Genomic DNA, 14,750 nt, shown 5'->3' on the forward strand with positions numbered 1-14,750 from the left:
CGGATCAGGTTGTCACCAGGCCACCACTGTGCTCCATGGCACTGCCAGTGCTGAGCTGCTCTGCTAGTGCCTCCTTAGCTGCAGGGTGGGAGCTGACGTCCTGGCAAGAACTGGTCCCCACAAGCTGGAATCACGCCCCGTGTCCCCCACCACCACCCCGCTCCATTTCTTCCACCTGAATATGGATATAAGCTCTTTAAGGTCTGCAGGGGTCAGGGTCCTCTCCCTCCTCAACTGTCCTCAGAGGCACCAGGCTCTTCTCCTCCGGGTCACCACGGGGGCTGACCCCACTCTAGCTGCAGGAAGGACCTGAGACTCGGGTCCCTTTCACTGGCCATGGCCACTGGTTCGGCAGTGAGCGTGTGACCCAAGTTAGCATAATCGGAGAAAAACCTGAAATCTTTTTCCAGGACAAGCAGTACAGAAGTATGCTCTCTGATAGGGACTAAAACCTGTGGAAATCAGTCTGGGCTGTGACGGGACCCCTGCGGGGGAGGCTGGCTGTGCAGAACAGTGACCTCCAAAGATGTTCACGTCTTGGAACCTGTGACACTGTTGGCCTGCACGGTAACAAGACCTGGCGGATGTGACTCAGTTAAAGATCTTGAGATGAGGTTGAGGGGGGAGGCTTATCCCAGATTATCCCGTGGGCCCTGGGAGAGAGGAGGGAGAAAAGGAACCAGAGACGGCGAAATGAGAAGACATAGCTGGCCGTTACTGTCTTTAAAGGTGGAAGCAGGACATGAGTCCAGGAGCTGGGCAGGCTGTAGACGCTGGAAAACCCAGCCTGTGGGAGCTCCCCGGAGCCTCCAGAAAGGAACCCAGCCTGCCCACACCTGGACTTTAGCCCAGTGAGGCCTGTTTTGGACACTGATAGGCAGAACTGTAACAGAATGCATGGGACTTGTCTTATGACACCGTTTGTAGGAATTGGTTACTGCAGACATAGTGAACGAATATAGACATTTAACTAGACTGTGGAGTCTATTTTCACATTTATCAAGTTAGTGAATGGCTCATAATTCCCTCCCACCTGGTCAGAGGAGCACAGTCTGACAGCTAAGACTTTACACCGGAAACAGCCTGACGGCCTGTCCTCTGGTCAGACCATGCTCCCCTGACCTCTGACCCCGCTGCCACGTGACGTCAGTGGGATGGGGGTGCAGCCAGAGCCCTCGAGACCTGCAGGCTTCAGCTGCTTCCCCAGCATGTTCTGCCAGGTTCCCCCGCTGCAGTGGGGCGTGTCTGCTGGCATGGAGACAGGTCCCAGCAGAGAAGGCTGGCGGACCTGACCCCAGCCCCAGCCCCACTTTCTGCCTCAGGCTCCACAGCCATTCCCAGGAGAGTCCTCGGGGGAAAGCAGGGCAAGACGACTGGAAGGCAGCACACACAGCAGGCAGAGGGCAAAGGGACGAAAAGCCCGGGCCTCTGGGTTGCAGAGCGCGGACGCCCCTCTCTGTGCCACTTCCAGTGCTCAGGCCCGGTGCCAGAAACCTCACTGAACTCTCCTGATAGCCCTCGGCGGTGCTGCTAGGGCTGTTTCCCAGCAGAGGGAGGAGGGCCGCGAGAGGCTTGCTCAGCCTCCGCTCCCTGCCAGCCAACCCCCGTTTCATGCAGGTCTCTCCAACCCCAATGACATGAGCCGTCTTCATCATTTACGCAAGATCCAGGCAGACACAGTGTTAAGTTTGACTTAAATAAAAGTATTTCGCCATACACGGAAAAACATTATCACTTGCCACAAATAGCTGGGAACCACAAAAATCTCAATAAAAAGTGAGACTAGCAAGTATTAAAAAGGGAGAGTCATAACTTCACCCCCTAAGATTCACTGAATTAGAATTAAAAAGGCACAGGAATTCCCTGGCCAGCCAATGGTTAGGACGTGGGCTTTTACTGCGGTGAACCGGGATTTAATCCCTGGTCAGGGATCACAGTTCGATCCAAGCTGTGCAGCCAAAAAAATAAAAATGTTAAAACAAAAAAAAAGGATTAAAAAGGCAGCAATGTTCTCACTATGTGGATCAACGTTATTTGGTTGTGTGTCAGTGCACCACCTCCAAGGTGCCAGCAAAATCATCTGTCCCTCTGTCCCCAGAAATCAACCTGGAGATGAAATAACAAGCATACCAGTGTGCTTGGCAACAATCGGAAAGGGAGGTCATTCCAAATGCTGGTGAGAACGTGGGAATACAAGACCAGAGACGAAGCCAGTTAGCTTACAAGGGGGCCTCCTTCAACAGGGCCTTTGGTTGGCTTTGTTCGTGATTGGTTTGGATCTTCGGGTCACGGCTCTGAAGTGCACCCTAGACCCTGGGAATGCTATTGCTTACAATCAGCATCATAATCTTCATCGTGCATTGTATTCTCTCAAAAGCTTTAAATGCATGTTTGCAGCCACTAACCAGCAAGCAAATGATCTCCCTGAGACTGAAACGTCAGGAAAAGAATGAATTATGAGTTAAAGAATGTGAATCTGACATCATGAGCTGCGAGCACCGCACAGAGGTTCAGCAGAAACTGCAAGGGCTCCAGAGCGGTAGCTGAGAGTAGCGCTAAAGCCTAAATTTCTATCGCCTCTCTCAGTCTGAGACACTGATCAGAAGGAGGAAATTGTTGAAAAACAAGACAACAGGCCCCGCTAAGCCCAAAGTCACCAAAACTCGCAGTTTCAGCCCTCCGCTGTGCCTGGGCCCGGCCGCCTTGCTCGTACGCTGAGGGCTATTTCTGGATGCTCTGCTCTACTTTGTAGGTCTGTGTCTGTCCTTATGCCAGTGCTGCGCTGTTTGATTACCGCAGGCCATGATTAAATGTTCTGTTAGTCAGGATACGCTCTGAGCGCTCAGCTGAGGCTGGAGCACATGATGGGTGCGTGGCTCCACAGGGTCCCCGAGTGACTGCCTCCCTCTATACTCAGCAGTCTTCTCAAGGTGTGGAGAAGGCAGAGGCAGGCTTGACCTGGACTTGGGGGTTCAAAGGTCCGATGTGAAAGACTTCAAAGCAAGGAGGGAGCAGAAGCGTTGGAAACCAAGAGGCTGAGATGATCAAGCCTGGATGAAGAAATGAGGGGTCAAGGGACAGGCGGTGAAAGAGCAAGGGTCAGGGGGTTGGAGTGAGAGAGCGGGCGGGCCGGCAGGCAGGCCAGGGCCCACACAGCACAAGCTGAGATGCAGCGTCCGCCCCAGATCTTGTATGTGTCACTGCACAGGCCCACGGATGGAAATCTAACTCAAGCTATGTTAAGCCTCAGGGTCTGCGCGGCTCACCCTGCAAGTGGGGCAAGGCTGGCTGGGTCTGGGGTCGTAAACGGCCACCTCAGGAGTCTCTGCCAGCTGACCTGTCCTCTGTGCTGGCTTCAGCCTCCGGTGGACACTTCTCATGAAGTGGCAAAGATGACGCAGAGACCCAGGACCAAGCCTCTTTCCTGTTATTTCCCGTAAAGGTGCAGGACTAAGTGTCACTGGGCTGTCCGCTCACATTTCTGCACCAATCACTATTCTGGGGATGAGGGGACACTTTGACTGGCCAGGCCAGGGTCCCGTGTCCATCCCTGAAACAAAGCTGAGGGAGGGCCAACCCATCTAAGCCATGTGGTGCCCAGAGAGGGAAGGGTGGTTCTCTACACAAAATGAGAGGGAGGGGCGTCAGGAGGTGAGAAGGGTGCTGGGCAGGCATAACAATCAAGTCTACTGCTGTGGCCTCACCGACCTTCATGCGCCTTGGAGACTGGCCTGCTACATCATCTTCTGCTGAAACAGAAGGAACCCCCTGACTCTGCGGCCAGGTCCAGTTTCTTTGCACGCTGGACCTGCGGTCTAGGCCTGGAAAGGCATTTGCTCAATTTGTGATTTTGGACAAACTCCATCCTCCTTTAGGACCTCCGTTTCCGCACCTGTAAAAAGAGAATGCTGGGTCAGATCAGATTTCTGAACTCTTCTTTAGCAGGAAAAAAAATGCAACAGCTCTGGTGGAAGAGGAGGTGGGGGACAAAAGTTTCCACTCACTGACAGAAACCATTCCCGAGTCTGGTAAGATCCAGTGTGCAAAATACACACAGCAAATCTGCCCGACTCTGCGTGAACGTGGGGGTCCAGAACCGGGCCGAAGCCTGAGCTGAGCCCGACACTGACGCTAGAGCGAGGAACAGCAGCGACGCGGCCCACGCTTTCACCGTGCCCGCAGTCTAGTGGGAGAGACCAGCACTGACCCGGCAGTCATGCAAGTAACTGGAAACCAGACTCAGAACTCACGCTGGAGAAGTACAAGGAGACTCGAGAGGCAGCAGCCGCGGCGGCAGGATTTGACTCCAGCGCTGTCTCAACCCGGGCGCAAAAAAGCTCCCCTGAGCTCTGGGCAAGTCCCTCATTCCTCTGGACCTGAGTCCACTTATCTGCGGCATAGCAAAGTACCATCTGCTTCTAAGGACGCTAGCCGACCATCAGGGTTCCGTGTGGGCATTACCATACCACCTTCTGGTGCTGTCCGCGGCTCTCCAGCTGGTCCAGGTGGCCCGCTCTGGGCTTGCACACCACGCCGGTGTACCTGCTCTGGCACCTCACCGTCACAAGCTTCCCAACTAAGGACTGAGCTTGTTAAGGCTGCAGACTTTGTATCATCGCAGTGCGCCGGAGTGTCTGGCTCAGAGCAGGTGCAAACCAATGTTTGTTGAACGAACGGGTGGATGGGAAGAGTACGCTGTTCCAGGCATTGCTGACATTATCATGGAACGGACAGGACGCAGCCGCGGGATGACCATCTAATCTGAGGGATGGGATGAGGGTTCCACAGGCTGCCATGCCTTAAGTCCTCAGCAGAAATTCCAACTGCTGATTACTTGCTGCGCGTTCTTGGGTGAGTTGCGGGGCCTCTTTTCGCCCGCATCTTCATCCGGACTAGGAATTACACTAAACGTCACCCACAGCCAACTTAATCTAAGTAAAGGGAGAGGTGGAGGCGAGGGGAAGCAGAGGAGGACAAGCTCCCTGAGGAAGCTGCGCAGGGCATGCCCGAAGACGGTGAGAGAGTGGCTGTCAGAAAACTGCTCAGCCGGCGCAGGTCGAAGCTTAAGTTCTAAACCTGTCTGTTCATCTCCAACTCCGAGGTCGAGCTTGAGCTCCGCAGAGCGGTATCGGTTCGAACGCGCTCACAGGCCGGAAGGCGCGGTGAAGAGCGGGACGCGCGCCCCTAGTGAGCTGCAGCGCCGCCCCTCTAGTCCCTACCCAGGAAGGAAGCGCCGGCCGCGGGGGAAGGCAACCCCGCGACACCGCCGGAAGGTGGTGGGCGGGCCCTACCGGCAGCCGCGACGGGCGCAGCCAGGGGCCAATGGAGCGCGGAGGCGTTCTCGCCGCGGCCAATGGGACGCCGACCTAGGCGGGACCAACCGCCTGGTAACGGCCTCGTGGTAACAGGGTGCGCGCCGCCTGGGCTCTGCGGGCTCCGGGGCTCCGGTTGTCAGGATGAAGATCGAGGAGGTGAAGAGCACCACTAAGACTCAGCGTATCGCCTCCCACAGCCACGTGAAGGGGCTGGGGCTGGACGAGAGCGGCCTGGCCAAGCAAGCGGCCTCGGGACTCGTGGGCCAGGAGAACGCGCGTGAGGTGTGGCGGCGGGCGGCGGGCCGGGGGTGCTGAGGCGGCCTGGGCGGGGCGGACCTGGGCCCCGGCGGTCGGCGCGACGCGGGGGTCGGCGGGGAGAAAACGGGCGAAACCCTGCTCTCCCGCACCGTGCGTTTCGGACACAAACGTTTAAACCGCCAAACAGGAGTGTTAGACTTTGGGGATTGGTTCTGCGGGGGGACCTCTGCGGGCCCCAAATTGGAGTTTCTGGGAACGCATTGGGAGGCTCTGGGATTTTAAAGCCGGAAAATGACCAGCCTCGGCAGGTGACGGGTACCGAGTCCTTTTTGACCATTGCAGTTAAAGCCCACATCTACTAAGTGATGATGGTGCCCAGTCCTCTCACCTACGGCATTATCACAGAACTATTCAGGCTCTTTTTTAAAATTGTTTTTTGTAGATGAAAAAATTCAGGGTGAGAGACCTGGCCACTCAGTCCACTGGCCGCTCAGTTTAGTAATAGCAGCACTGGAGTTTGCGCCTGTGTGTTTCTGACTCCCGAGACAGTGCTCTCTGTGTAGTACAGCCCCCCTCAGCCCTCTGCCAGTGGGCCTCTGCTGTGGCTCAGCAGCTGTACAAGTCCCGGTTAAGACTCTTGCCCTCTAAGAAAGGGCCAAAGAGAAGCCTTCGTTTTGAACACCATCCTTCCAGAGGGGAAAATGTGACAGGATAAGGTGACTGAACTTTCTCTTTATCCAGCTTCAGCTTAAGGTGGAAGTTTCTCTCAGACAGCTGGATAAAGTTTCTCTCTATCCGGCTGTCTGAGAGGCTGTCCCTGCAAACAGCTGTTGAGTGCTCTCCATGTGCTAAGCAGCCCCATTTCCGTTGTCTTATTGCTCCCCTCCATCCTTACATTGTCTCTCCTCTACTTTTTTATGACACTTATCTGACATACAACAAAATTGGAAGACTTGTATACCCTTGTGCCTGGTTTCTGCAAGTAACATTTTACACCGTTGCTTTATCTTCCATCTGCTCATTTATCCATCCAGCAGCCATCTGCCTTTGCATTTCAAATTCAGCTGCAGACATTAGTATACTTTACCGTAAATATGTTAGCATTTGTGCCTCTGCGTTATGAATTCTGTTTTCGGATGAGAAAATTGTGTTTCACAGAGATTAGGTTATGGGTCTGAGATTACTCAGCTGGGGATTGGTGGACGTAGGATTTAAAGCCAAGGCAACCTGACTCCAGAATCCATGCTGTTAACTCGGATGCTGTGTGCCTCCATATGAATATGAGCTGCCCAAGGATAGAGACTGGGTGGTGTTAAATATCCAGAACCTGGCTTATTATAGGGACTCAGAATTTATGTACTGATTTATTAGTCATCCCACTTCTGCTGCCAGGTCCTTGTTTGAGTCTGGTCACATCACCAGCCTCCTTGCTGTTCAATAGCCTCACCTGAAAAATGAGAGTGACAGTTTTTTAAAGGCCCTTCCAGTTCATACTTTTTAACTTTTGGAATCCACTCAAGTGTCTCACTGGAGAGAAGGGGCCTAAATGGAAGAATACTAACGGGAAGAGGAAGTGTGTGAATGCGAGCACATAGACAAGGCTTGAACAGTCTTCTACCTGTTTAGTTGCCCAAAGAGCTCCAATGCTGAGGGTCATGGTACCAGCGGTTACTATGGAAAGACCACAGTGGCTCTTTTATCTTTTTAAAAATGCGACCTCTGAAGAATATCTTCTAGGCTGTGTAAGTGTACTGTGCTTTTCCAGCTGAGCCAGAAACGGAATAGAGCACATCCACATGCTTTCCTTGAACCTGTGTTTTTGAGGGGCTAAGTGTGAGAGCAAGATACATCTCCATAGTCCACGGGGAAAAGAGAGAGAAGAGTTAGATGTGTTCACAAGACGTTGTCAGCACGCTACTGCCCAGGGAGAAAAGCTGTGACCTGCCTTGAGACAAATAGAATGCACCTTGCAGAGAGTCATGCTTTAAACCAGTGCAAGAGATCTTGTGTTATGTAGTCTCAAGATACAGGTGTTCAGGGAGTGTGACTTTCTCAGCCTTGCTCCAAAAATATTCTGAAGTGCATAAAATCGGTAACCCATTTACAGAATTTCTGTGTATGTACATACATATATGTGTCGGTTTACAGTCGGCCCTTGGACAACATGGGTTTGAACTGCATGAGTCACCATATGCAGATTTCTTTCAGTATAGAAGCACTGGGACACTTGGCTGCTGTCACAGATGTGGAGGGCTGACTGTAGTTATGTGCTGATTTTTGACTGTGTGGAGATCGTGCATCCCAACTTCAAGCGTTCATGGGTCAGCTATATCTACAGATAGATGTATGTGATTTTATATACACACACACACACAATGTATATGCTGTACAAAATGGCTTAATGCTCAGAATATTTAAAATATGCTCACAGATAATTTAGTCTTGAGGATTTGAAAGGCATTTCTTGGCTCTTATGATGCCACAGATTAAAATCACATGCAGCGTTTGCTTGCAGCATTCTGGGATAGTTAACTGATGGCCAACTAGTAGAATATGTCATTGCTTCTTAGTACTTAGTGGGTTAGTTTGAGAATCTACTGGAAGCTGTGAACCTCTCCCTGGAAAATGCACACGTGCAGATAGAAACACAGTTTTGTTTCCAATTTCTAGAGGGCCCCTGGAGTATATGCTGCAGCTCCCATTTCCATTCTCCATAGAGCAGCCATTAAGACCCTTTAAAAACGAATCTTCAGAACGTGACATGTAGCCTGAGACTTTTTCACTGGTTTCCCATTACATGCAGAATAAAATCCAAACTTGACTGTGGACTGGAAGGTCCTCATCTAAGTTCTGCCCCTCCTACCTCCACGACCTCATCTTCCTTGCCTGCTTGTTTTCTGAACTCCAGTTCATGCAGCCTTTCTGTCCCTTGGGTGTGCCAGGCTCATTCCTGTATTTTGAGTTGCCGGGAACACTGACTTCTGCCCTGCCTGGAGTTTCATGTATCAAATACAATGTCGAAGAGGCCTCCCCAGATCGCTCTGTGGAGTACCCTCTGCCCCAGCCACTCGCCCCTTTGCTGCCCTTTCTTCATAGTGATTTTGTGTTTGTCTCCCCACGAGAACAGGAGCTCCGTGGCCCTCATGGCCTCCAGCACCTGGAGCAGCCCCTGTGGTGTCCTGGCGTTCAGTGAATGAGTCTGAATTGTGTGCACCAGAGACTGACTGTTTCCTCCTGTGAAGCATTTTAATATTGATTTACTATTTCTTTCCATTGTGGTGTCTAGGCATGTGGTGTGATAGTAGAATTAATCAAAAGCAAGAAAATGGCTGGAAGAGCTGTCCTGTTGGCAGGACCTCCTGGAACTGGCAAGGTACTCATTTTCTCTCATTTTAAAAATCTGCCCAAGAGGTTGATTTTAATGTCTAAACCAAATTGAATTTGTGTCTTCACTAGTCTTTGTTTAGCTGAATTGGTTATATGTATGTTTTTAAAACTGATGTGCAGTAATACATTTGAGTATCTAAAATCCATGCTTCTAAAATTCAAATTATCCTGGCTGACCTCCAGAGAAGAGAGAATGGAGTCCTCAGAGGGGTCTCATTGTCCTTAATTTCTCTTTTATCTCTTTCAAGTCTCCTTTGCTTTGGAAATATACTTCTGTTGGCCTAGGGCGTCATAAAATCTTGGGAATGACATCTTATTTGGGAGGGAAAGAAAATCGGTCAGCAGGCAATTTTCCAAATGCTGACTTGACGCAACACTGCCCTAGCTGTGAGAGATGGCAGGAGAAGGGAAAAAGAGTTTTGTCTTTTTATCTCCAAGGGCCTCATGGGCTCCCTGGGGCAGAGAGGGAACCATGGCAGCAGGAAGGTCTTCAGCTGAGCTGCGGGCGTCGCCTGGCCATAGATGCGACTGGCGTTGCAGCAGAAGGTGGCGCTTGGGCTGGTATGGCTGGAGGAGTTGAGGCTTGACGTTTACCCTTGGAGCGGGGAGACGGTTTGGCTTTGCAGGAAAGAAAAGGGCCTTTTAGGCCGAGATGCCTAACAGCTTGTGGGATCTGTGAGGGGCTTGGCCGGGTGCTTGAAACACACCATCTGGGCCTGTTTGTTCTTTAAGAGGGCCGCTTGATGCTCCCCTCATAGCTCAGTTGGTAAAGAATCCACCTGCAATGCAGGAGACCCCGGTTTGATTCCTGGATTGGGAAGATCTGCTGGAGAAGGGATAGGCTACGCACTCCAGTATTCTTGGGCTTCTCTTATGGTTCAGCTGGTAAAGAATCTGCCTGCAATGCCAGAGACCTGGATTCAGTCCCTGGGTTGGGAAGATCTCCTGGAGAAGGGAAAGGCTACCCACTCCAGTATTCTGGCCTGGAGAATCCATATCTAGTCCAAGAGGTCTCAAAGAGCTGGACACAGCTGAGCAACTCACTCACTCGATGCAGGAGAGGAGAAGCTTGGGAGTGAGTTTGTAAAGAAGGGGGTTCCACCCTGGTGCTGAGACCCCAGGCAGGTCCCTTAGCCTTTCTGAAGCAGTAGCAGCCCTCCCTGTTGAAGAGTTATTAAATTGGTACTTGTAAGATGATGACTTTATCATTTTGAAGTCATATGATTGAATTGCCAGTATATCTTACGTTGGTGTCTTAAAGTTGAGGAAAAAGTGCTGTATTTGTGAACAAGTAAAGGGCTGTAAACGTGAACTTCAGTTTCCTTTCTGCTCATCACTGTGTGTTAGTTGCCCAGTCACGTCCGACTCCACGCGACCCCAGGGACTGTAGCCCGCCAGGCTCCTCTGTCTGTGAGATTTCCCAGGCAGGAACACTGGAGTGGGTGCCATTCCTTCTCCAGGCTCGTCACTGTGTTTACCATTTATTTGCTTACTGTCCCTTTTCGTATCTTAGATGTTTGCTCTCTTTCCGTTTTCTTCTTCCTAAACCACATCGTTAAGAAGTTCCTTCTAGAAGGAACTGGCAAAGTCAGGTTTGTGTTAATTGTATTGCCGTTGTTTTGAGAGAGAGTTTTGTTGGATATGTAGTTCAGCTGACAGACGCTTTCTCTCAATGGTATTTCCTACCTTTTGGCTACTAGTGTTGCTTTCGAGAAGATTAATTTTGAGGATTCTGTCTTTTTTCTCTGGGTGTTTTTGGGATATTTTGGTTTTGGTGTTTCACTGTGGTATGTCAAAGAGTGGATTTATTTTCGTTTATCTTGCTTGATATGGATCTGAGTATGTAACAATTCTAATCAGTTCTGGGAACTGGCTAGCCTCTCTTTCTTCAGATGCTGCCTTTCTCTGGCCTCTTTCCTCTCCTGAAGTCCAGTGAGGTGGCGCCCCCCCCGCAGGGGCCTCCGCCTGGACCACCTTTGCCCTCTGGGCCCTGTGGCACTGTCCTGAGACATTTCGATCGTTGCACTCGGTGGGGCAGCGGGTGCTGCTGGCCTCTGGTAGGTGGAGGCCGTGGGGCCCGCAGGGCGCCCTGCAGAGGTGGAGAGGCTCCCACAGCGAGCTCTCCAACCTGAAGCGCCCGCCCGGAGCCTCTCAGTTTGTCCTCGAGTCTTTAACCTATGTTTTCTGTTTCTTTGGCTCTGCTGCATTCTGGGGAGCTTCTTTAGACCTCTCTTCCAGTCTGCCTTGTAGCCTGTGAGAAAGCTACTCTTCAATACAGTCCGTTGAATGTTTTTCATTTTGAAAAATTTGAAATCTACAAAAGAGTGGAAAGAACAGTTTGATGAACCCCTCTGTACCCTACTCATAGGTAACTAATGGTAAATATTTTGTGAATTTGTGTTTTCTGTATTTTACTTCTGAACTGTTTGAAAGTAAGTGCCAGGACCTTCTTTGCCATGATACTGTTATCCACCCAAGAAGTGTACTGTTGCTAATAGTATTAGCTAATATTTAGTTCATAGTAAAATATCTGTAAGTCTTTTCAGTTTTTGGCTCTCTCGTTTTCTGTGCTTCTTTTTTTTTGGTTTCATTTTGTTTTCATTTTTCATATTTCTTATTTGAATTATAATCACATACCTCACATTGCATTCACAATAGTTTCTTTAGTCTCTTTATCTGTAACAGTTATCCTTCCCTGCATTTTTTGGATTCCTTGTACAGTACTGACATTTTTGAAAAGCCCAGGACAGCTGTTTTGTAGAGTGTCCTACAGTGGTTGTCTGACTGTGTCTGAAACACTCAGCACTTTGGCAGAACACTGCATAGGTGGTGGTATTGTGTCTGGAACCTGCATCGCAGCGGAAGGCTGACACCACGCCGTGTTCTCCTCTGAGGGGACTGGCTCGCTCTGAAACTCAGTCTTCTGGGAAGTGACACTGAGATGTTGGGAATATCCTTTACCCGATGGCTGTAGCATTTCAGTGGTCTTTGCCTTATCACACTGCTGGTTGCACAACGGTGACTTGTAAGTCTCTTGTACCCTCGGTCAGCACACGCGCCGTGCTGCGTTTGGTTGCTCAGGTGTGTCCGCACTTCGCAGCCCAGTGGACTGCGGCCCCACAGCCCTCTGTCTGTGGGATTTTCCAGGCAGGAGTACTGGAATGGGTTGCCATTAACCTCATTAATACATATATTCGCTTGCTTTTTTTCTTTTTCTTTTTACTTTTTTTTGTAATGAAGAAGCCTCTCCCTCCTCCTCTTATTTTACAATTTTTTCATTTCTTCAAGATCTGGCTATTTTGGGTAGTCTCTTGTTTCTTGTTCATGAAACAATTTCTTACTCACTTTATATCCTGTGTCTGCTCCTGTGTCTGCTTGTGGACTTGTGTTTGATCAAATCTGAGGCTTCCCTGATCTCCTGATCAGGGCCGAGAACTTCCTGTGAGGGGCCCTGCTTGCGCCCACCCCAGGGCACGTGATGGGAATTTTGTGGCTTGGGTTTCTGGCCGTCAGGCCGTGTAGAGCCCAATCCTGAGTCTGTCTGAGAGCCTACTAGGGAGGCCTCCTCAGCCAGAGCTGCGCTGAGACTGGCCAGCTTGTCCTTGGCCCTTGGAGACTTTCTCTGTGGTCAGCTTGTCTACTGACACGTGTTCTTTGAGGCTTCTTTGTATCCATGGTTTCTGGCATCTATCAAACACAGGCCCAGCTCCCCAGGCATGGCGGCTTTCCTCTCTGGATCTGGCTTGACTATTTACTCATTCTGGATGTTCTGTAACAGGAAGGAGCGGCTGTGGCTCTCTCGGCCAGTTTGCTGGAGCCGTGGGTCCTTGGTGCTCTGGTAACATCGTACCATTTTCCTTCAGGAGATACCAGAGGCTCTCGGCACCCGTGGGTTGTCCAGTGGCCTCTCCACACGTTCAAGGCGTGGGGTAACTCTCCTGCGCCACTGTGTGCCCACGGGCCCCGAGGTTTAGGCAGCGTAACTGAGTGGCCGGCAGGAGTGCGCTGCTTGTTCAGAATGTGGCCGCTCCCCTCTTAAGGCTGCACGCTCATAACAATGGGGCTTTGTGTTTGGGTTTTAGGAAAAGGCGTTCATGTGAAATTGAAAATAAAGTTGACTATTTAATCTTTTGGCAACAGCCTCTTTGTGCCACTTGCTTGGGGCGGTCATCAGAAGTGGGTCCTGGAGACGGGGTTTGCATGCTGGCCCTGATGCTTGCCAGCTGACTGTGAGTGAGTTGGGCATGTGTGACTTTCAGTTTCTAAGTCCATGAAATGTGAACTAGATCATCGAGTTCATAGGCTGGTTGGGAGCATTCAGCGGGATCTCTTGTGCAAGTCAGTCAGGCAGTCAGTTCAGCCACTCAGTTGTGTCCGACTCTTGATCCCATGGACTGCAGTATGCCAGGCTTCCCTGCCCATCACCAACTCCTGGACTCAATGGACTCAACATCCATTGAGTCAGTGATGCCATCCAACCATCTCATCCTCTATCGTCCCCTTCTCCTCCTGCCTTCAATCTTTCCCAGCATTAACGTCTTTTCCAATGAGCCAGTTCTTTGCATCAGGTGGCCAGAGTATTGGAGTTTCAACTTCAGAATCAGTTCTTCCAATGAATAACCAGGACTGTTTTCCTTTAGGATTGACTGTTTTGATCTCCTTGCACTTCAAGGGACTCTGAAGAGTCTTCTCCAACACCACAGTTCAAAAGCATCAATTCTGCTCTCAGCTTTCTTTATAGTCCAACTCTCATATCCATACATGACTACTGGAAAAACCATAGCTTTGACTATAGAGACCTTTGTTGTCAAAGTAATGTCTCTGCTTTTTAATATGCTGACGATGCTTATCACAGCTTTTCTTCCAAGGAGCAAGTGTCTTCTAATTTCATGGCTGCAGTCACCATCTGCAGTGATTCTGGAGCCCAAGAAAATGAAGTCTCTCAGTTTCCACTGTTTCCCCATCTATTTGCCATGATGTGATGGGACCAGATGCCATGATCTTCGTTCTTTGAATGTTGAGTTTTAAGCCAGCTTTTTCACTCTCCTCTTTTACTTTCATCAAGAGGCTCTTCAGTTCCTCTTCACTTTCAGCCATAAGAGTGGTGTCATGTGCATATCTGAGGTTATTGATATTTCTCCCGGCAGTCTTGATCCCAGCTTGTGCTTCATCCAGCCCAGCATTTCACATAATGTACCCTTCGTAGAAATTAAATCAGCAGGGTGACAATATACAGCCTTGACGTACTCCTTTCCCGATTTGGAACCAGTCCGCTGTTCCATGTTTGGTTCTAACTGTTGCTTCTTGACCTGCACACAGATTTCTCAGGAAGCAGGTAAGGTGGTCTGGTATTCCCATCTCTTTGAGAATTTTCCAGTTTGTTGTGATACACAGTCAAAGGCTTTAGCGTAATCAATGAAGCAGAAGTAGATGTTTTCCTGGAACTCTCGTGCTTTTCTGCGATCCAGCGGATGTTGGCAGTCTGACCTCTGGTTCCTCTGCTTTTTCTGAATCCAGCTTAATCATCTGGACGTTGTCGGCTCACGTCACGCAGTCTTCGTGCAGGTCCCTCTGTCCTACATGGTAGGTGCAGGTTAGTCCCTACAGTAGCCGCATCTCACGCTGTCCTTCTGAGAGCCTTTAAACGGAAGCAGCTGGACACCCCGCGGCATTTCTTAGCCACGCAGTTCTCATTTGGTACAGGGACACATAGGTCATTTCTTCCGTATTGGGCTGCTGTGGGGTCTGCACTGCATCAGGTGTGGCACTGTCTGAGTTCACAGCTGAGGG

The 14,750-nt window shown here is 50.4% G+C and overlaps 1 protein-coding gene and 1 long non-coding RNA gene across 3 annotated transcripts in view; one reads left to right on the forward strand and one right to left on the reverse strand.

Annotated features, from left to right (window-relative positions):
- Window positions 1–978: 978 nt before the first annotated feature.
- On the reverse strand, window positions 979–5,250 carry LOC109576277 (uncharacterized). 2 transcript variants are annotated; one of them, XR_002183349.2, is made up of 3 exons: window positions 4,251–5,250; window positions 3,709–3,892; window positions 979–3,050 (listed from the first exon to the last, which is right to left on the reverse strand). It is a non-coding gene; the product is annotated as an uncharacterized lncRNA (long non-coding RNA). The 2 variants fall into 2 exon arrangements; XR_011563102.1 differs by having other exon boundaries at window positions 4,208–5,250.
- A 128-nt stretch (window positions 5,251–5,378) lies between these two features.
- The window catches only part of RUVBL1 (RuvB like AAA ATPase 1), a 31,367-nt gene continuing 21,995 nt past the window's right edge, over window positions 5,379–14,750 (forward strand). Inside the window, exons 1-2 of the mRNA XM_019984850.2 lie at window positions 5,379–5,597; window positions 8,860–8,946. Of these exons, the coding sequence (XP_019840409.1) occupies window positions 5,457–5,597; window positions 8,860–8,946 (228 nt within the window). The 5' untranslated portion in view covers window positions 5,379–5,456. The remainder of the gene's footprint in view (window positions 5,598–8,859; window positions 8,947–14,750) is intronic.

Source organism: Bos indicus, chromosome 22, assembly GCF_029378745.1.
Source record: "Bos indicus isolate NIAB-ARS_2022 breed Sahiwal x Tharparkar chromosome 22, NIAB-ARS_B.indTharparkar_mat_pri_1.0, whole genome shotgun sequence".
Lineage (NCBI taxonomy): Eukaryota > Metazoa > Chordata > Mammalia > Artiodactyla > Bovidae > Bos > Bos indicus.